The sequence below is a fragment of the Ambystoma mexicanum genome, chromosome 9, assembly GCF_040938575.1.
Source record: "Ambystoma mexicanum isolate Mex_15411 chromosome 9, UKY_AmexF1_1, whole genome shotgun sequence".
Taxonomy (NCBI): domain Eukaryota; kingdom Metazoa; phylum Chordata; class Amphibia; order Caudata; family Ambystomatidae; genus Ambystoma; species Ambystoma mexicanum.
In genome coordinates, this window is record NC_090931.1 from 962,922,290 (window position 1) to 962,944,686 (window position 22,397).

A 22,397-nucleotide genomic window follows, 5' to 3' on the forward strand; every position below is an offset into this window, starting at 1 on the left:
TGTGTTCTCTTCTGTGACTCCAACCCAAGTCGAGCCCTTTGTTCCACTTTTTGGCGGGCTTCTTCAGAGAAGCCCCCAAAAGTGTTGCCACTCTGTCTGGGTACCACAGGGGGTGTGTCAGGGAGTTTAGGCACCCTGGACTGAGTTACCTTGGTAACTCAAGTCGCACTCTTGTGTGAATGGCCCCAGTGGTGAGCCGGCCGGCTCACCACTTAGCATGTTTGAGGGACAGCTAGGCTGAGTGAATGGGGGTTTTCTGCATAAAATCAGGGCTTTGGGAACTGGAACTTCAGAAGTCGCCACAGGACCTGAGAATCCGACGAGGGAGAAGCTGAGCCGACCTACCACGATGACACCACCGGTGGAGCCCTGCGGAACCGACTCACCACTTCCCGACGACAGAGAAGATCTCCCGGCTGGAGAGGCTTCTTCCCCTGACTGGTGGGCACAACCAGTTTACCTTTCTTTCTTCGCACCCCAGCCCGGTTTGTGGTCGAATTGCCTGTGCCAAGCACCCGGGCAGCCGGATAGCCACTCGCCACTGAACCGCGAATCACCGGACCGCTCCTTGTACCTGAGAAACTCTGCGGCTGGTTTCTTCCCTGGCAGTGCAACGGACCCCTGTCTTCCTCCACGACAAGATCCTCTCTTCCCCCGGACAAAGCACTGACTTGCACCCGCTGCCAGGAACAACTGCCCCCGCTGGAGCGTTCTCACCACTTTAAGGTACCGTGTCCGCCAGGCCTCCCTTTCTAAAGATTGCAACAAGGTAATAACTCCTTAACCTTCTGGACTGGGCTGGCCGCCTTGACCCTCTAACTGGTCCCTTTCTCTGATCCAACTCCTTTTTGAACCGTTACAAGACTTTTGTGCACTGCAACCGGGTGACCTTGGACACATTTCGTTTTAATCCTCTTAAAGCGGATCCGGCCTACTGACTCTGAATTCACGGTTTTACTTTGCCTTCCTCTCTTGCTATGTTCTTGTAAAAGTGTTGGGATCTGTTTCAATTTGTTCTCTGCTTTTCTCTCCCTTTTTTAAATGAGCTATTAGAGTGCCATCTATGTTAAGCGCTCACCGCTGACTGAAAATAAGTGGGGCTTTACTTAAGACTTGTTAATATTCTTTTAAGGGAGTGTATATGTTTTAGTGACCGTGTTTTTGAATTGCTTACTATTAGTGCCTGTGTGTTTTTCTAGATGTGGTTTTAAATAAATAATTATATCTCTTTTACACCAAGCCCTGGTCAGTGTTTACTTGTTCTATTGTGTGCTCTTGACCTATTGTGAATACTCTGTATACTGCCTAACTCTTCTTGAGGGAAGTCTGACTGCTCAGCCACAGCTACCAAGTGAATCTGTGTGGTACAGACTGCTACCGAGTGGGTTTACTGCCAAACACCTGTAGTCCTAAATCTTTTGCAGTGGTCCCAGAGGGAACTGCACAGATTTCTGCCTAACAACTCCCACCACCAGCACTTGACACCTGGCACTTGACACCTGATGTGTGCACTTACGCTTGCTCTTGCTACCAGCTGGCAGTACTTTCACTTATTGTTCATTTATTCTATTATCTCATGTACTGCACAGTCCCCTCCCCTTGCCCCCTGCACATTCCCCCTTCCCATGCACTTACGCGATCTGAATGACACCTGGCCTAGTTGGATCGTTGTCTTTGTCTTCCCTCTGTTGCCCCTCCCTTGGCTCGTTGCACCTTGAAACACTTATGTATAGGCGTGTTATAAATGCCATATCATATCATAGCAGAATGATATGAAAAGTCAGGGAAGAAGGTCTTGTTGGATGTCTGGGCCCATTCCACAAGATAAGTGTCTGTTCCCGCTTTGCAGAGTGGAGTGCCAGTGCAAGATATCTGCAAGGTTGCCTCATGGGCATCTTTGCACACCTTCTCAGTGCACTACAGTTTGTTTCTGATAGAGGTAGGGATGCCTTGGCAGAAGTATTACAGATATTTTTGGTCTAGATTAATGTTGTTCAACTCTGACTTAAGGGCCGGATTGCTGAAGGATACCCTTCATTAACATTCATGAGAAGAAATGTGCATACCCTTAGAATTATTGAATGCAAATTTATATCATGAATATTAATGAAGAGATATCCTGATAATCCGTCATTTGTATGTCCCTCGAGGTAGGCAGTTGGACAACCCTGATCTAGAGCTTTCAGCCCTCCTCTGCATTACATTACTCCTGTGGGAGTCTATCAAGATGAGAAATATGTTAAAGAATTCCATCAATTGAAGGAAAAATTGCTTACCTGTTATAGTTCCATGGATTCTTCTCCCAAAGATTCCTCATAGCCCTCCTTTCCTTCCCTGCTTCTGAAAGATTCTGATAGGTAAGTTTGTGCGCAGTTTGCACTAATTGGATCTGATGTTTGCTTGATCTCTAATTGTGATAAGAAAATGGGATATGAATTAAGTTTTTATAGTTTCTCAGTGAAAAATTATAATTTTTCTATGGGATTGTCCAACGGATTCCTCATCTTAAACATCCTGCAGCAGCACATCTAAGCAATTGTTTTTGCCTTCCCAGAGCGCTGTGCGTCCTCGGCATCAGAACTGGACATGACGTTTATATAAATATCCTGCACTGCGCCACTTCACCTCTGTTCCTTTTTTCTGCATGCTCATTCAGAACACTTCACACCTCCGAGAAAAGATTTTCTTCTGACATGCCCACTTTTTTTCTGTCAAAGTTGATGCCGAAGCCTTCAAGTGCTGTCAAGGTTGTGACGTGTAAATGTCACTACTAGACCCCCATAAGGTCTATTTGTGGTGTCTCGACTCCGGTAACGAGACAGCCGATTGCGGCTTGTATCAGTCAATGGCTCTGATTGAGAGATCTGTCCAAGCGAAAAGAGACCACATTGACCAATCGATCTCCCAAAAAAAACTAAAAAGATATTCCTGAAGTATAGAAAGAGTTCACGCTCCCAGGTTGATTATCATCACTTGTCTTCCTCTTCGAAGAAAAGACGAAGATACGTTTTGTCAGAATCCTCGCCAGAAAGACAGGTAAGGTCCCTATCCAAATCCGCTCTGTCTGAGGAAGAGGAATGGGAACTCTTTCAACTAAAAATGCTCAAGGTTTTCTAAAGGGCAACCTCCTTTTTGAAGTCTAAAGCAAAAAAGGGTTCTGAACCTACCATGCTTAAGCCAGCAAGGGGCGCTGTTGAGCTGGTGAATATTCTAGAGGTGTGATCGCAGATCTGTGAGACTGCCCATCTAAATTCTGACAAAATATCCTCAAAAGGCTAAAACTCTGAGGGATCCAAGAGCTGAAGTGGATGGCATTACGACCCACACTTTGCCACCTTCAGTAGAACTGGAGGATCATATGCGAATTTGTGCCTCACTGCCGAGGGAGAGGACTGGCTGTGTGGGCGGTGCGTCTTGCTTTGGTGCTGGAAACGTAGTGCCCGCTGGAACGCCGAGAGACAACACGGGTGGACCCTGCCACGGGTTGTGAGGACAGAGGGAGAGTCACAGTGGGAGAGAGCCTGGGGACCAGATCGGGCAGGGCTGGACTAGCAACTCTGCACCCCCCTAGGACTCTGCGACTCATTCCCCCCGCCGTGTTGTAGGAGGTATCCAGCACCATCTTAGGGACCGCATGTTGTTGCAGGGTGGCCAGTGGTGAGCCTCCCCTGAACCCACGTGCTTGCTCTCCGTCGGGGGAGCGGAGGAAGAGTGTCTGTGATACTTACAGAGACTACCAGCAGTGGTGGTACAGAGCAGATCCTTGGCACGCAGCTTGGAGGGAGACCTTAAATGGAGACAGGGGGATGCTGGTGGAAATACACAGCTCACAACGGGAGCGAAGTAAGAGTGTTGCTGGAAGAATGTATTAGGAACTTGAAAACTTGGGCTAAAAGAATAAGAGAACTGTTGGCGGTTACATGCTTTGGACACAATTGGAGGACTCTGAAGGGACTCATACCATGCATTAATACCTCTTCAGTTTATATTTTCCTCAGTGCCATCAGCCCCTAGATATACACTGCAGGGCCCGGTGGGGTCAGAGATTCTGCCCTATTCTATCTGCACGGCACAAAGGGGTGAGAGAAGGCGCATTGACATCCCCAATGCTCCCTAGCATGCCAAGAACCGAGTAAGTGGAGAACACCGCCTGTGGGAGGTCTGCATTGAGAAGAAAGGTATCGGTAGGGAACAGCATCTGGCAGGCTCGATACGAAGCAAGTACATGGGAGAATCCTCGGGCTCGCTGACCCTGGTGTGCCTGATCATGGATTCCTCCCTCTCTGGCTGGGTGACTACTCTGCAGGGCAACTCTATTCATGGGGCGTGGTCCAGGACAGAGGCTCTCCGGTAGAGGGTACCTCAAATCCCTGCCTATAAGCATTGCTAAGGATAAAATAAAGAAAATGCTGGTGATGCAGAACAAGATGAACCAGTACTCGGTGGCACAAATGCACCCTTCTCTCACCTTGATGCCCATGAGAGACGCTCACAGTATGCAAGAACCAACCATCTCCATATCACTAGCAGATGTGATGACAGCGGTCACTCAGTCTTAGACTTCCATGGATGGCAAGCTTGGCACGCTCAGTTCAGATGTCAGTCTGCTGCATCACAATCTCTGCAACTTATATGCCAGGGTGAGGTAGGCCAAAAAACGTATTGTGGACGCCAAAGATACCTTACATACAGTTGACTGTGAAGTCACGGACGAATTTTGGATCTCCTAGAAAAAACAAGTGTAGACCTATTCCTGCAGAAATGGTTGACGGAGCTGATGAAACCTAAGGGGCTCTCAAACTTCTTTTAAATCGAGAGGGCACACAGGATGCCTACTGGCCCATCCACACCTGGGGCCCCGCCACGGACCATTGTGGCCAGACTGCTGAACTACCGGGACTGCAATGCATTGCTACAGATGGCACGCGATAATGACCAGAATACCTATGATGACACCAGGATTGCCTTCTTCCCGGATTACACTAGAGAAGTGCAAAGAGCTTGCCACTCAGTAGACTCTATTGAAAAGGTATTGCAGTCTGCAAGAGTAAAATACGTTCTCTTCTCTTCTTGATATGATATATGATAATCATTTATAACGTGCCTGTACACAAGTGTTTCTAGGTGCAATTTTCTCTTCTTCCCTGCGCAACTCAAAATATACCTTAACGGAAAAACGCCTTGTTTTACAGACACTCAATAAGCATTGACATTGATGGAAATGCATCTTGGAGGCAGAGATCCGGGCCAGCATGGAAATTCACCCTAGCACACGTATCCGAGTCTCTGCACTCAGGAGACTGGATGTGTTCCCTAGACCTCAAGGATGCGTACCTTCATGTCCCCATTTATCAGCTGCACTGGAAATGTCTGCGGTTCACGATGATGTCACACCACTTCCAGTACAAGGTGCTGCCATTTGGCCTCAATCCGGCCCCTCATGTGTTCATGAAGTCCATGAATGTGTGCGTGGTGTTCTCCGCCTGGAGGGCCATCATTTATATCCCTTTTTGGACGACTGGCTGGTGAGGGCCAGCACGCCTGATGGGATGGTGCTCTCATGCCAACAGCTGGCGGATGGTCTTCAACAACTAGTGTTCTCCCTCAACCAGAGGAAGTTGCAGCTCCCTTCCGCCCAGGACCTGGTGTTCCTTGGGGTGCGCTGGGATACAGCCATGCAACAGGTGTTCCCCACGTCTGAGAGTCTCCTGTCCCTTTGCAAGGAGATAGGGCACTTTCTTGCTAATTCAACCACCTCAACATGGTGGTTTCAGCACCTTCTGGGCCTGATTGCATCTTGTGTGCTCACAGTTTGGCAAGCCTGCCACAAGATGAGACTACTTCAGCTCCATCTGGCGGCCAACTATGACCAGGAAACGGGGTCGGAGTCAGACAGAATTCCTATCCCCCGTTCCTCCGTCCGGATCTTCATTGGTGGCAGTTGGACTGCAATGTGGCAGTGGGAGCACCCTTCATCTGCTGGATACCACTTTGGTGGTGACGATGGATTCCTCCCTCTCTGGCTGGGTGACTACTCTGCAGGGCAACTCTATTCATGGGGCGTGGTCCAGGACAGAGGCTCTCCTGCACATCAATCTGCTCGAGCTCTAGGCATTGGGTCTGGCTCTTGGGGCCTTTCTACTGTTCAACAGGAACAAGGCGGTTCTGGTCAGGACCGACAATTCCATGACAATGTTGTACCTGAACAAGCAGGGTTGCACTCCTTCTCTCCTCCTGTACATGAAAGCTGTGTCTTTTTGGGCACTTTCGGAGGAGATATGTATCTTCTTGGTCCATCTCCTGGGGGACAGCAATGCAGCAGCGGACCAACTCAGCCTCCTGGGGTTCAACACCTACAAATGGGAGTTACACATCAATTGTTTGTTGCTGCTGCTCCAGAGAGGGGGGTTTGGGATATGGACTTAATGGCATCTCCTCTGAATTCCAAGTGCTCCTGGTTTTCTTCATGGGCAGGACAGGGGTTTCTGGGGGATGCGTTCTAGCTCTGCTGGCACGGCCGCAGGTGCTTTGGGTTTCCTCCTCCTGCATTGCTCCAGCGGACCCTGCACAAATTCTGAGCCTCGGTGGGCTGCAGTCTCATCCTGATTGCCCCCCCACTGGCCGTCGAGGGCTTGCTTCTCGGATCTGCTGCAATTGTGCTCCAGGTGCTTGTCCATCTCCTGATCCCCAGTAGGGGCTTCCTGACTCAGCAGGGCAGGGCATTGGAGCATCCGGACCCAGCCATGCTGGCATTAGTGACCTGGTTCCTGACCACCTGAGACTGTACCAGGCCCAGTTCTCGAACGATAAATGGGGCATCATATAGGAGGTCAGGAGGCAGTCTATGCGATCTCAGGACAAGAACAAGTGGACTAGGTTCTGCCACTGGGGACACAAGGGGTTGGACACTCTACCTGCTCCCTGGACGATATGCTGGCCTTTTCCGTACATCTGGCTTGTACTGGCGTTCAGGTAGATACCTGCCGCACCTATTTGGCGGCCATTGGGGCCTACAAGAATTCCCCAGAGCACATTTTTCCAGTGGCCAACCCTGTGGTTAAGGCTCACCTCAAGGGGTTTTCCAGGTTCTTTCCTCCATTCTATAGGCCTCACCCGGTCTGAGACCTCGATGTGGTTCTTGCAGCTTTGCAGCGTAAGCCCTTCGAGCTGATGGCTTCGGTGGACAGCAGGCTGGTGACACTCAAGGCAGTACAGCTGGTCGCGCTCACTTCAGCGTGCAGGGTCAGCGAGTTGCAGGCTCTGTCATCATGCAGGCCCTTCACCACTTTCCATAAAGACAAGGTCATCTTGCCCAAGGTGGTCTCCCCATTCCATTTGGACAAGGAAATCTGCCTGCCAGTGTTCTTTCCGAACTCGCAATCAGAGGCTGAAAAGGCGTTGCATTCCTTGGACGTAAGGAGTGCTCAAGTTTCATCTCTCCTGGATAAAGACTTTCAGGACATCTGAGGCGTTGTGTATCATCTTTGGGGGCTCATATTCCAGCACCCAGGCTTCCAAAGGTTGTATTGCCTGTTGGATGGTCCAGGCTATTTCGGAGGCATATACGGCCATGGGTATGGCGGTCCCCGTTGAGATCCATGCCCAATACGGTCATATCAAAGTCTACGGTTGCCTTTTAGAGGCATGCTTCTTGGGAAGTCATCAGCAGGGCAGATACTTGGGCCACTCTGTCTGCGTTCTGTTAGAACTATTCCCTGGACACCAGCTCCAGGCGGGATGCAGAGTTCTGTCAGGTGGTTCTGAAGAACCTTTTTGCTTCTTCCTAAGTAAGAAGCAGGTTGTCACAGCTCTACCCAATGGTCTTGTTCAGTGAAATCACTGTAAGGATGGAGGAAAGCGGACAGGACGTATGAGTAATTAAAGTTACTTAGTGTAGTGACTAGAGTACTCATAGGGCCTCATTACGACTTTAGAGTCAGCCATGGTGGTATTAGCACCATGGCTGCCTCCAAACCAGGCTCCATTACCGGGTTCCCGCAATGAGGACTTTACCGGGTCATTCCGACATAGGAGGACCCGGTAATTCCTCCTTGCAGGAACCATTCCCCATTCCCATTTGAGCCCCCATAGGGCTAAATGGGAATGGGGAGGGAGGTAATAATGGGCACATAACTGGCCCATTATTACCTCCCTCTTCCCCTCGCAGGACCCGGAAAAGACACCTGGTTTTACCAGACGTCCTTACAGGGTCCCGCAAAGGGAACCTTGTAATCAGCGCTCCCGTAATGAAGGGTGCTGGTCCCGTACCGGCCCCCTTCATTACGGGAGCGCAAGGGTCGTAAATGAGGCCCATATCCCTTAGTCCCCTTTCCTCCATACATCCCACCCACCTGCCCCTGCTTTTATGCCAGGGGCTACAATATTCAGCATAGCCAGGTATTAAAGCATCCGATGTGTAAAGGGGGACTGAGGTGAGGCAGCAGGGTTTCGGGGGTAGGGGGGGCAAGGGTATGTTCCTGCGCGCTATGCTAAATTTAAAGGGGAACCTACATATTTTGTGCTGCCAAGGATCCGGTACCATCCCATATTGGGGGACGCACACAAGGATGGAGAAAAGAGGACAAAGGACTAGGAGTACTCTAGTCACTACAGTGAGTAACTTACATTTTTTAGACATTGGATTGCAAGTAAAAGCACTTGTAATGTGGTTTTAGATGATGTTTTGAAATGCTGTTATTTTAAGATAAAGAAAGCTTCTGTTAGATGCATTGCCTGTTTTGCAAGAAATTGTCATTTAATTTTAAGGGCTCAATCAACCTTATCGAATGGATTGTGTCCTCCAACGTATTCCTCATCTTTGACATGTAATGTCTAGCTTGAGCTGCTTCGGGAAAAGAAATGTCACCAGAGGGCGCCGTGCGTCGATGGTGTTGAGTCGATGTCACTCGAAGGCCTTTGTCGAGGGTGACGTTATCGGAGCATATGTAGCACGTGCGGCACCCGTTGGCCACAGTTTTTCCTCAAACAGCGTTTGCTTGGTGTGAAACTCAGCACGCCTCATACTCTGACGTTTGTGACTTTGTGCGATTGTCTTCGAAAACTCGACGATTGTCTTCTTCATCTACACTGTGGACAAAAGTCCAGTTTTAAAAAATGCAGAGATTGCGGTTCGAAGATGTCCCTAACTGACCTGTATCAAATCTGCCTGTGGTGCCTCGGGGAGGTCCACAATACTACTGTTTGCTCCAAGTGTCAGTCCATAACTGTAACGGAAGGGGAAACTCAAGGTAGGAAAAACACCCAAGTCCCCTAAGCACCGACCTGATAGGCCTTCGTCCGATGAGTCGAGAGGCGACTCTCTTCGGAGGAAGAAGGCCAAGCGTTCCAGGTCTAGGAGTGGTTCTTGCCACTGATCTTCGAAGAAGTCGAAGACGAGGCACCACTGCTCGCCTTTGTCGATTTATAGTTCCCACTTAAGGGTTGCGTGTCCCTTGCAAAAGTCTACTCCAGCAGAATGGGAAGCTTTCCGTGTGTAAATGCTAAAGGTATTTCAGAAACAAAGCTGCGCTCCGAACGAGCCTTCTAAGGAAGCCAGAATGGAGAGGTCTAGACCTAAAACTTGCGCGGCCTTGCGCCCGGGTAAAAGGTATGATCCTCATCGAGAGGCCTCGATCTGAGAAATCGAAGCATCACTCGAGACATGGGGAGAGGTCGAGGTCCTCGACGCCTTCAAGATCTTCGATGCCGTTGGTGCCGATGTCGCCCATCAAGCCCTCAACCCCTACTAAACCATTGATGCCATTGACACCACTGTCTACATCGACCCTGAAACCGTTGACGCCAGCTGCGCCAATTTTGCCAGCTGAAACAAGTGACATTCCTAAAAAGGCATGATCGAAGGAAACATCGACAACCTCGAAGCCTTTGATTTCAAAACCATAAAAAATATATACCCCTCTGCTGAAAAAAGGACTTTCAAGTCTCTAACTTCGATTTTTAAGGAGAAGAGCATTCAGATGATGAAGATGCCCATTTTGGGCTTGAATACAGTACACATAATGTGCCTGAATGCCTCATTTCAGAGGAAAGCAAAATGCAAGATCTATATGATAATTTACACAATGCAAGTGGGATTGACACCTCTCCAGAGCTGGAGTTTGGAAAACCAGAACCGGGGAACATGCTGACTCCTCTTACAGGCAGTAGATGTCTAAAGTTGTTGAGTACTTGGGTTGGTCTAGACCTCCAACTCCCTATGACCAAGATGATCTAACTAACATTCTGGACAAGGGTCCACCTACTGATCCAGTTTTGCCTATGTGGCACTTCAAAAAAGGGTGGCCAGGAATTGGGAGACTCCGGAAACTAATCCAGCAGTTGACAAGAATCTCACCAAAAAATACCGTCCCTCCAGTAGCGACCCTGGCTACCTGTCAAAGCACCCCACTCCGGAAAGTCTGGTGGTCCAGGCAGCTACGGCTACTTCAAAACAAGCAGTGTACCCTACCATCCCCCCTGATAGGGACGATAAGCGTGTAGATGTATGGGTGAGAAAGGTATTTTCTGCAGGGAGCATGGCATTAAAATCTGCCAACTCCACTTTTGCCCTTGCAAAATGTTCATATACTCTATGGGAGTGTATTTCTATGACAGCAGAGCATATTCCTGGAGGAGATGAATGGGACTGCTTCTTAGCTATTGTTTTTTTTTTTAAACTCCGTTTATTGATGGTCAACACAGATACAACTTATTGCACATTGCATTCATATGGTGGCTGTTCGCTGGGTTTTTGTATTTTAATCCATAGGGCGAGCGTACCTTTCGGAGCTGCTTTCGGACTGTTTGTTGGCCGTTCTCAGGTTTTAAAGGGGTTCCCCGCTTTGGGAAGGATCGTATTTTGTTATTCTTGAGTGTTTCCTAAGTCCTTTGGTGGGTTGTTTCTTCACAGCCTGCTAGTGTTTTCTTCCAGGCTACTGTAGCAGCCTATCCCTTCGTCCTCTCCGCCTGTGCAGGATCAATTTCTCTGGTTTGTATAAGTAGCAATGTAGTGTTCATTGATTTATTATGTGACCGTGATTTCTTCAGGAACTGTGCTGACAGTGCTTGCCTCCCTTATACCTGCCGGGATGTATTGTCCTGGATCTAAATGGGGGTGAAGCAACCCCTTATCAGGCGTCCCTGCTTGTCTTATGTATTCCATTCGCCACCACCCGTTTTAATCCGCCTGGGTTTGCTCCGGTCCCTTGGTTCTTGCACGTACGGGATTGACAGCTGTCTGCACCCCTTTGATATATAGGAGTTATACAGTACAGTCAATTCTTCTGGGCAGCTTACGTTCTTACTTCTGCTGTCCTACCCCTTGTCTGTTGTGCTTTTACCCAGGTAATTCAATACCGGAGTCAGCATTTGCTAGCGAGTGGGTTGTATTCTCTCACGTAATGCGGTGTCTATTTGCACAGCGTCCAGACTTTACAGGCCTTGAGTAATCTTAATATTCCCTTAGGGGTAGGATCCTTACTTTCGCTGTCTTTACCCCTCGCCTGTTGTACTTTTACCCAGGTTATTCAACACCGGAGTCAGCGTTAGCTCCTGCTGTTTGTCTGCGAGTGGGTTGTGCTCTCCCATGTAATACGTTGACTGTTTGCACAGTGTCTAGTCTTTACAGGCCTTGAGCAATCTTATTGATCCCTTCGGGGTAAAGTTTCCCAGTGTGGTTTCACTTATGTCTTGCACTGTAGTGTATTCACCTTTAGCTGTGTCTCGCGTGGCGGTACTCTGCCGGGTCGCCTGTGGGCTTCTAGCTTCTTCGCATCCCACCACCGCGTCGGTCGCGGTGCTGGAGCTGCGCTTGCTGGTGTTTAGCCCGCTAGCCAAGCCCGATGTGGCCGCTGGGGTCGGGTCGCCCAGGACACCCCATGTGGTCGGCTGCCTTGCCAGGTCCCAAAAACAGGGGGGAATACTAGCCCAGGGCCAGTTGCGTACTCATGGCCTATATCGTGTCGGCTGTCCCTCTCCAGCTCCCACTGCCGGATGCAGTATCGGCGGGGGGGATCTGCGGGTGTCGTCTTCGGTATTGCTCCGAGCCCCCTCGACGGCCGTCGGCTCGGCGGAGCAACTTGGTTAAATGCTGGCGATGCAGCGTTTATCTGATTTTCTTCTCCTTTGCGTTCGCCCCCAGCACACCTCAAAGGATATTTCCGCCGTCGGGTTGCCTCTCGGATCTCTTCTCCCGCGCTTCCTTTCTTGCTTGACTCGGGTTGCCGCTCTGCCTGCTTTCAGGATTGGCGCAATATATAATTATTCTTAGTTTTCCCTCTCTGCATCCGGGGAGCTGTGTCCAGGCCCTGCTGTCTCGCAGTGCTGGGATTACTGCTCTCTATGGTCTGCCAGGCTGTGTGTCTGCGGCGCAGCCCTGGTGTCTCCTGGTACTGGGATGCGGCTCGCGCCGCTGCCTTCTCCCGCTCAGTTTTCACCACGGTGTAACTTCATAAAGACTTCACCGTTTTTGATCAGGTTTTTCGCTGTATAATTGTGGGGTCTTTGTTTGCGCAGTCTACCCCTCTATAATCTTGCAGGGTGTTCCGAATGAGGATCTATTTTGATGCTGATGTTGGTCGGGCCGGAGCTCTGGGTTCAGGCAGCCATTTTCATCGCGCACAACAGCGCTCCCCGCCCCTTCTTAGCTATTGTTAAAGACGACAAAGAAGCCACGTGTGAGTTCCTTGACTCAGGATTGGATTCTGCAGATAGCATCTTCAGGTCCATGACTACCAGCACCGTCATGCGCAGATTTGCGTGGTTGCGGAAGTCGGGTTTTGCACATGATGTGCAGGCTAGACTTCTCAACATGCCTTTTGCCAGGTCTCTTCTTTTTAGCAGCAAGACTGACGAGAGCCTTGAGAAGTTGCAGACCTCAAGGGGAGCGGCCAGATCTTTAGGCGCCGCTGTTGGGCAACCTCAGCCTTTTCATCCTAATTGACAACCTTGGAGGAGTAGATCCTTTCTCTATTATTCCTCATTTGGAAGGGCGAGAGGAAAGGCCACTCAAGGAGGCCAAAGAAAATGTCTTCGTGGTGGACGAGGTAGAGGTGCCAAGCCAGCTCAAGCAGTGGCCTCTTTACCTTCGGCCTCTGCAACAGCCGCTACAAAATCACTCTGAGGTCTTGAGTCACAGCTCACCAGTGGGGGGCAGACTGTCTCAGCATCCAGAAGAATGGCGAGACATTACTTAAGATGTTTGGGCTCTGGAAACAATAGCCCACAGTTACTGCCTTCCTTTTATAAAGAAGCCTCAGAAGAATCCACCGGGGCCACAGATTCTGGATCCGATCCTTGTGCAGGAAATTTTAACCCTGCTAGAGAAAGGCGCTATAGAACTGGTGCCTGTAGCGGAGAGGAACAAGGGTTGGTATTGCCCATATGTTTTGATCCCCAAAAAGGACAGAAGACTGACACCCATCTTGGACTTTAGATACTTGAACAAGTTCCTCAGGAAGGACAAGTACAAGATGGTCACTCTTTCTTAGATCCTTCAGGCACTCAAACTTCAGGATTGGTTGGTGCCATTGGACCTTCAGGAGGCTTATTTTCAAGTACCAATCCATCTCAAGCACAGAAAATACCTGAGGTTCGCGGCTCGCACTATCAATTTCGAGTCCTGCCATTCGGACTGACCTCCTGCCAAGGGTTTTCACCAAACTGATGGCGGCGGTGGCAGCGAGTCTCATTAGAAGGGGGATTCAAGTCTACTCCTCCCTGGACGATTGGTTGATCAGGGCACGTTCTCCCGAACAAACCCTGGATCATCTCAGTCACCTGCCACTCTCTTCACAAACTGGGGTTCTCCCTCAATTAGAAAAAGTCCCATGTGACACCTTCCCAAAAGCTCCAGTAGATAGGAGCTGTGGTAGATACACCGGTGGGAAAGAGCTCGCCACCCGAGGTGAGGGCTCAAGACATTTTTCAAAGTCTTCCGGCCTTCGATTTATTTATTTTACATTTTTTTATTTATTTTTTTAGGTTGCTCTGCCTCATGGCATCTTGCATTTTCTGGTGCCAGAGGCCCGTCTGAGAATGAGATCTCTTCAATGGGCTCTCAGAACACAATGGTCCCAATGCTCAGGAAAGATGTCGGACCGACTTCAGATTCCAACCAGAGTCTTACAGGATCTTCTGTGATGGGCCTGCAAGGACAATATTCTGAAAGGAGAACCTTTTTGGCAACCATGGCCGGAGATTACAGTAGTGACGGACGCCACACTCACAGGGTTGGGGACCTCACACCAACGATCTGACAATCAGCGGTCGTTGGTCACCATCGGAGTCCAAACTACACATCAATCATTTGGAGCTTAGAGCAATCAGACTAGCGCTGAAGGCTTTTCTGCCCTCTGTACAAGGAAAGAATGTCCTGATGAGGACGGACAACACGGTGGGCATGTACTACCTGAACAAGAGATGTGGTGTAGGGTCACTACTACTGTGCAGAGAGGCAATGCAGCTCTTTTATTGGGTAATTCAAAAAGGAATCTCCATATCGGCAGTTCACCTAGCCGGGAAGGAGAACATGGCAGCTGGCGCTCTGAGCAGGCAGCGCAGTCTCCCACAAGTGGGAACTAGCACAGGAAGTCCTTTAAGTGGATCTGTCTGCGACTGGTGTCAACCGGAAATGCGAGCAGTACTGTTAAAGGGAACTTCCCCCCCAAGAGGAGCTCTAGGAGACATGTTTGTGGTGGACTGGGAGTTTCCACTCCTGTACGCTTTTCCTCCAGTCCCCATCAATCTCATGTGATCAGGAGGTTGAGAAGATTCAGTAAACACATGATCCTAATTGCCCCGGATTGGGCCAGTAGGACATGGTACCCGGACCTTCTGGACGTGTACATCTGTCCTCTGATGCGTCTTCCGCAAAGAGAGGACCTTCTCTCAGGAGAGGAGAGTCGGGATCTAGATCCGGAGGTCATGACTCTCAACCTTCACGCTTGGTTTATGAAAGGCTGAGATACAAGGATTGTGACCTCCCGGATGACGTAATGGAGGTGTTGCTTTCGGCCAGGAGGCCAGCAACAAAGTCTCTGTATCGTTGCCGTTGGAATAAGTTATGCAACTGGTGCAGAGAAAAGAATGTTAATCCTTTTCAATGTAAAACTCCGGATGTTTTATCCTTTTTGCTTTCATTAGCAAATAGGGGCCTTCAGGTTGGCACCCTTAAGGGATACTTGGCAGCACTATCAATCGTTATGTGCTCGTCAGAAGAATGTTCTTATTTCAAGATTCCACTGGTGACCCATTTCTAAAAGGGCTCCTGAATGTGTTCCCTCCATCTCTCCTTTTCAGGTTCCAGTTTGGGACCTTAACCTGGTTTTGTGCTCCATTTCAACCTTTGCACACATGTCCATTAAGGTTGTTAACCTTTAAGACAATAATACTATTGGTAGCTCTAACATCAGCCCGTAGAGTGAGCGAGTTGCAGGCACGTTCTTCCAAGCCACCCTTTACCATATTCCACAAGGAGAGGTTGTTTTAAGGGTAAAACCCCCCTTCTTACCAAAGGTAGTTTCAGACTTTCATTTAAGCCAGAAAATTGTTCTGCCTTCCTTCTATCCTCCAACTCATCCTAGTAAGGAAGAGGAAAGACTTAATAGGCTGGACCCTAGGAGAGTGTTAAGATTTTAAATCTCCAGAATGTCAAAGTTGAGAGTGGACAACCAACATTTTATAGGATACACAGGACACAAATTAGGCCAGGCTGTTTCAAAACACCTTATCTAGGTGGATCATTCTTACCATATGTGAATGCTACAGACTAGCAGGCAAAGACCCTCCTGAAGGTTTGTAAGCTCATTCCACCAGGGGCATGGCTACATCGACAGCCCTTCAAAGAAAGGGAATTAGGAATGTCTGTGATGCGGCAATGTGGTCATCAATACACACGTTGACAAAGCATTATTCTCTGGATGCTTCCCATGCTCAAAACGTTGCCTTTGGTAAGGCAGTACTTTACTCTGTCCCGGAGAATCCTTAATGTATCAATTCTACAACCTCCTGTCATAAATGCTGCTTTGGGAGTCTATCAAAGAGGAGGACTACGTTAGAGGACACAATCCATTCGAAGAACAAGTTACTTACCCCTGGTAACGTTCATTCGACTGGATGCTCCTCCAACATATTCCTCATCGCCCTCCCAACCTACCCCGCTGTAAAATTACCCATGCTATTACAGCTTCCGTTCCACCAAGGCTGAGTACTATCATGCTCTTATTTATGGACATCTGGGCTACACGAGGAGGGAAAAACGGAACTGAGGCCAACGGATACCGCGCGTGCTACATATATCCTCCAATGGCATCGACGGAGGTCTTCGAGGAACATCGATCAACACCACCGACACACAGCGCCCTGTGCCAAAAAAAATATTCGAAGCAGCTGAAGCTGGGCATTACATGTCAAAGATGAGGAATATGTTGGAGGAACATCCAGTCGAAAGAACGTTAACAGGGGTATGTGACTTGTTGTACTTTCTTACTTTACCTTTCCAATAGAAAACTATTGGTTACAAAGACCGTCACCTGTGTTTAGAAAGTAATGGTTTTGAATTAGATGTTCGCCCTTGGTTTACATGATATTGATTTAGTAGAGAATTAGAAAGGGCTCTTATTTCGAAAGCGAAGGGCCCATGTGGTGTGCATTATGATTACATTTTCTTTCCAATAGCAGACAGTTATTAAAGAAATGGGAACTTATCTTTTAAGGAAATGGTTTTGAAGCCGAGAAATGAATGTGGTTTTTTATTGCGCGATTCCTTTCATGTTTTAAATGTCGAATGATCTAGAAACAATGCAGAAAGTCTATGGTATGTAGAGTTTTACATTTCCTGACTAAAACTTAAGGCACACAGTGTGGATTTTGACCTCAATAGGAGATGAATGAGAAAATGCTGAATAGGTGGTCTACTTCAAATCAGATACATGCAAGCTTTATGCTAAAGCATGCACTGAGTACATTGGTACAATAAATGCCAAACGTATCTACTTTGGTCAGTCGGTCAAGAAGGCCACAAACAAACCCAAGGCCCTGTTCAATCTCGTCCAATCTTTGTCCACCCCAAAAACTGGACACAACGCGGCTCCCTCTTCCCAGGAGCTATGCAAGGCTATCTCCACTTTCATTGTGGAAAAAATTACTACCATCCGCAATACCATCAAAGCCGACCTCCAGTTAATCACAAAGGTCCCTGCGGCGACCACACCTCCCCCTACGACAGGTTCCTGGTCCACCTTCCCTCACTTCTCCAACGCGGATGTGTTATCCGCTATTCTAAAACTCAAGTCCGCTTCGCCGGATGATGCCATACCTCTGGCCCTTTTGCAAGAGTCTTCACTGGATATAATTAATTCTATTACATCTGCCCTCAATATCTCCTTCCCGATAGGGGGATACCAGACTCTCTTAAACACGCTTGGGTCATTTCTTTGCTACAAAAGCCCTCACTCGACCCTGAGGTGCTGGTCAACTACCGTCCAATTTCTCTTCTCTTCATGATGAAGATTCTCTTCATGATGAAGATTCTCATTGGTGTATCCCCTTCTCTCTGCTTTCCTAGAGTCCTCCCACTTTCTCGATACTTTTCAATCTGGCTTTCGACCTGGCAGAGGCACGTCAGTACTCAACTCTGTCATGGACGACCTGCAGTGCCTGGCCGATCAGGGCGGTGTCGGGGCAGTCCTGTTATTAGCTCTTTCGGCTGCCTTCGACACCGTCGACCATGCCCTTCTTATCTCCTGGTTCTTTGAAGCTGGGATTGATTGCCAAGTTCTAAAATGGTTTACTAGGATCCTGGCAGATCGTTCACAATCTGTGTCCCTCCCTCCCTCCCTCCCGTTCTGTCCCAGTTCATCTATCCTGTGGCGTCCCTCAGGGATCTGTTCTGTCCCCTATCCTATTTAATATCTATACACGATATCTCCTGTTCCTCAGTGCCTCTCATGGGTTCCACTTCTACTCCTACGCGGATGACACCCAGATTCTGGTCTGCCTCGACCTAACCGAAACAGCATCTCGACTTAGGCGGCACCTTGAGGATTTAGTCATCCGTATGTCACAAAACTGGTTGAAACCACTGATTTTTGGCCCCCCTCCCTCGGTCCTCTTCCTGTACCGGTGTCATCAGTACGCAACCTTGGCGTGCGGGTCTCGGCTGCTCTGACTATGGACGAACAGGTCAGCGCGGTATGTAAATCTGGCCATTTTAAGCTTAGGATCCTTCATAAGGTCCTTCTGTTCCTCCCGGCCATCAACCAGGCTCTTGTGGTTGCAGCTCTGGTGCTGAGTGTGCTGGATTACTGCAACTCGCTCTACTTGGCGCAACCCGCCCACCTGATCGGACGGCTTCATCTTCTGCAGAATGCTGCGTCTCGCTCCATTCTCCATCCCCCTTTTTGGTGCTCACATGACCCCTTTGTTGCGCCAGCTGCACTGGCCGCCAGTTGCCCAACAAATCCTTTTTAAATCAATGTGCATGGTGCACAGGGCCTTGTATGGAGCCGGAGCCGAATACTTGCAGGCCAAATTCACTCGCGATCAACCCACTTGTGCCCTTGGCTCTCAAGGGTCTTGTCGACTGTCGGTACCTCGCTTTAGATCAGTTCGCAAAGGTGTCCGTGCATTCTTGGTAGCAGCGGATAAGGAATGGAATAATCTGCCTCTATCCCTGCGCGAGACTATCGACCATCTCACTTTCTGGCGCAACCTGAAAACTTTACTGTTTTAAATTATGCTCCTGGCCTTCAGCCGGCTTTTCCGCTCCACCTCTCTCCCAGCGCCATGATACCTACGGGTGGGTGTGCGCTTTATAAAATTCAATAACATAACAATAACATATTTCATTTTAATTTGTTACTGGTCCTTGGCCCTAGAAATACGTTATCTTCTCATATGGTATATTGTAGGTTATGTGAGGAATCAGTAGTGCTTTCCCCAGGAATCCTCGATCTGGGACCATTCTCATGTGGCCAGACGAAGGCCGACGCTTCCTGATCCCGACCCTCGGGGTGGTGTTCTGCAGGAGGATCACATGGGAGAGTGAACAAGTCAGGAGGAAGTGGAAACTCCCCAGCTTAACTTTCCCCGAAACACTAGTCTTTTGAATGGCATATTGCAAAGCAGAAAGAGTTAGAAAAACCAACTTTGTTGACAAGTCCCATAATTTCCTCAGTACTGGGACGAGGAAGAGGGATGCAGAGGAATACCACTGTGGGAGCGGTCAACTAATTAGTGTAGATGACCTACACCTGAAGAGGACTGAGGCTTAAAAAGCTCCCTCAGGTGCAGATAGCGGGAGTAGTAGAGCAGCAGAGGACTGTGGTTGCAGCTAAGAGTGAAGCCGGAGGCGGGAGAAGATGCCGGGACCACTGTGACACCTGAAGCAGTGGCGGATCCTGAATTAGTTTTTGCCTCAAATTATCCACTGTTGCAGAATTCACAATGCGGAAAGCAGCAATAGCGTGCCAAGTTTGACCTATTTAGAGCATGCAGGTGTCTGGGTTGCACCGGACCCGCTCCGGAGCAGAAGAAGCTACATTTTCCAGTGGCGTGAGTGGAGGAGGACCAGAGGAGGGTGTCCTTTCGACCATGAGAAGCCACAAGCGTAGAATATCTGTGAACACCCAGCAGAGCGTAATCTAGCCACTTACCCAGTGATTTCACAGTTTGCAAGTGACTCAGGAGCGCTCCAGGGTGGTCCGTGTGTTCACTGCAGGCAGTTTCACTCATGTATGATTGAAAGCAACAGTAACTATAATTTTGAATACCGAACTAAAAGAAACCAACAAAAGTTATAACTGTTGAAGAAAAGTGACTGTTAAAAAAAGCATATGCGATTGTGTAAAGCCCAAAAACCCAGTGGGGGAGCTTTAGAAGATCTAAAAGTTTACACGCAATACCCAAGCCAAGAGTGTGTTAACAGCCAGCAGTACCAATATAACAAACAGTGTTCAAGGCAAGAGGGGAATATTCATGTGCTATGAACCACAGACAATCAGGTGAGAGAAACCTATATTAACACACCCAAGATAGAAGACAAGTGAGACTATCTTTTGATTCATATTTGGTTGTTGGTATAGAGGGGAATGAAAGGTTGCAAACAGGCTTCCCTTCTTCACAAGGTTATCCAGAGGGAGAGGAGCATAGTTGCCAAGGAGTCTTAAAGAGCACCAATGTGGTTCGTTGTTTACTTTGATGATCTTTAAGAACTGTATTGGAACTGTGTGTCAAACCAGATTTTCTTGTTACTTTTGAACTGTGGAGAAACCCCTTGCTCAGATCTGGGGAAGGGAAACTCATCCAGGTTATGGATCTTTATGATTTATCGAACCCAAAAATAGAGAAGTACAATTTAACGAACCCAAAATACTGAAAAACATACTTATTCTTTTTTTGGGGTGTGGGGCAGGGCTCCCCCCAAGCCTTCTGTTTCCCCATGTTTAGTTCCCCAACCCCCTCGCCCACCAGATTTAACCCCTTAAACCACCCCCACATCTTTTCTTTTTTAAATCCGTATTTTTTTGGTATTTTCTATTTGTTAAAATTTCATTCTCTAATTTGTATTGGGTAAAATCACTGGATACTGAAGAAACATTGATTATGTTGTGAATTCATTCTTATTTTCTATATCTTTGTTGAATTGAACTGCCATAGAATTCTTTATTGCTTTATTAAATGTACAAGTGTTTATGGACAGATCTCCTTTTGTTACTGTTTCCTTTAGTTTATTTTAGGCAGGGAAATCCTCGTCACGGTAGGGATAGTGAGACGTTTACCCAACATTTGTATTTAATAATGGCTAAAGTTGAAAACTCTTTACAAAGTTGTCCACCTCGCATTTCTGACCCCTCACAATTATAAGTCCTTAAGATGTACAAGAAACATCTTGTACTTTACTGCTGCGGTTTGCATACTTTGAGCATTAACTATTTTCGACAATTTGTACATTGGTTATCAACTGAGAATTGGGAAATGTCTTGGCATAGTCTCAGAGCAGGTACTCGGATTTCATTGACTCTGGCAGTAAGAATTTTGGCGGGGATATTTAAAATAGGATGTTACTAAAGTACGATTAGTATTTTATAATTTAATTCTAATCAAAGTCAGAACGTTAACATGTAGAAATTTCAGAATGTTGACAATTATATAATTATTTTTGTCACTAGTTTTAAGGATCTGATTGTTTTGATAATTGTATTCCTCTTTTTTGTTTGTATTTTTTCACTGTGGATTTTGTCCAGTGATTATCTTGATTTTTAAATTTTTTTTAATTGCAAAATATCTACTTAAAACATACAACATTGATGAATAAAAAAAAAATGTTATCTCAGTTCCAGTGAAAAAAGAATACACCGGAAAAAATGGTAATATGTTAAACATTGTTTTCAAATGATAAAATGTATTTTGACATATATTGTTTGTTTGTCAAGAATTCAGGTATGGCTCAAGTCTTCAGTTTAGTTGCAGAACGTCGGAAAAAATTTCAAGAGATTATTAACCGTAATAATAGTGAAGCAAGCCCAGTAATACGACCAAAGACATCAATGAAATGGACTGCACCTGGATCCACTCCTCAACTTACTACAGTGATTCTGGAAGTCAAGGAAAGCATGCTATCATTACTCATTAAGTTACACTGCAAACTCTCAGGGAAGCCAGATTCATATTCCCCTCCATGGCTGGATGATCCAGAAGTGCTTAACCAACCCAACATAACTAAATATTCCCATGGTGATGGGACAACTGCAGTTGAAAGAATTTTACTGAAAACTGCCAGTCAAAGCAGATTGAATAAGCTCAGCATTGAGGAAGTATGTAGAAAAACCGCTCCACCTGTGCCTCCAAAGAAGGCCAGTCCTACAGAAAAGAAACATTTGGATAAGGAAGAAAGGTAATATGCAGAGGTATTTTTTAAAATAATTATTCGTGTATGCTGTGCAAGATTTTGGGGATTACAAGGCTTTTGATGAAGCATTAACCATTCTAATTTACACAATGGAGCCCATTTCGAAATGGGTTGTAACATACATGAAAGGCGTAAAAGCCTTGTTTAAGTCTTTTAGCATTTCCTTCATGTCATGCCCCATTTTTATTAATTTGTGTGGCGAAGAGGATCAGCAGATTGTATCTAATATTTCCGCAGCTACCTTCCTCTCTGCCATATAAATACTACAGCAGTTGCTCCAGTATGCATTTTCATGCCAGCACAAATGCTGTGGATTTCTATAGAGTCTGCCAGTTTTTGCACCAGCAAAAAGCAGGTGGACTCCATAGGAATCCATTGTAAACTCTGCTTACCATGTACGCAGCCTGTCACAACTGCTTTATTTGCATAGTTTGTTGGGGTGTGACAACAAAGGCTAAGTGCTCTAGTGCGTGTAGGACACTGTATGAAA

General features: G+C 47.5%; 1 protein-coding gene across 5 annotated transcripts in view; it reads left to right on the plus strand.

Annotated features, from left to right (window-relative positions):
- Window positions 1–22,397, plus strand: part of UBR3 (ubiquitin protein ligase E3 component n-recognin 3) — a 2,710,065-nt gene that overhangs the window by 1,373,162 nt on the left and 1,314,506 nt on the right. For all 5 annotated transcript variants that reach the window (XM_069616177.1, XM_069616176.1, XM_069616178.1 and 2 more), the window contains one exon: window positions 21,432–21,892. In XM_069616177.1, the coding sequence (XP_069472278.1) occupies window positions 21,432–21,892 (461 nt within the window). The remainder of the gene's footprint in view (window positions 1–21,431; window positions 21,893–22,397) is intronic.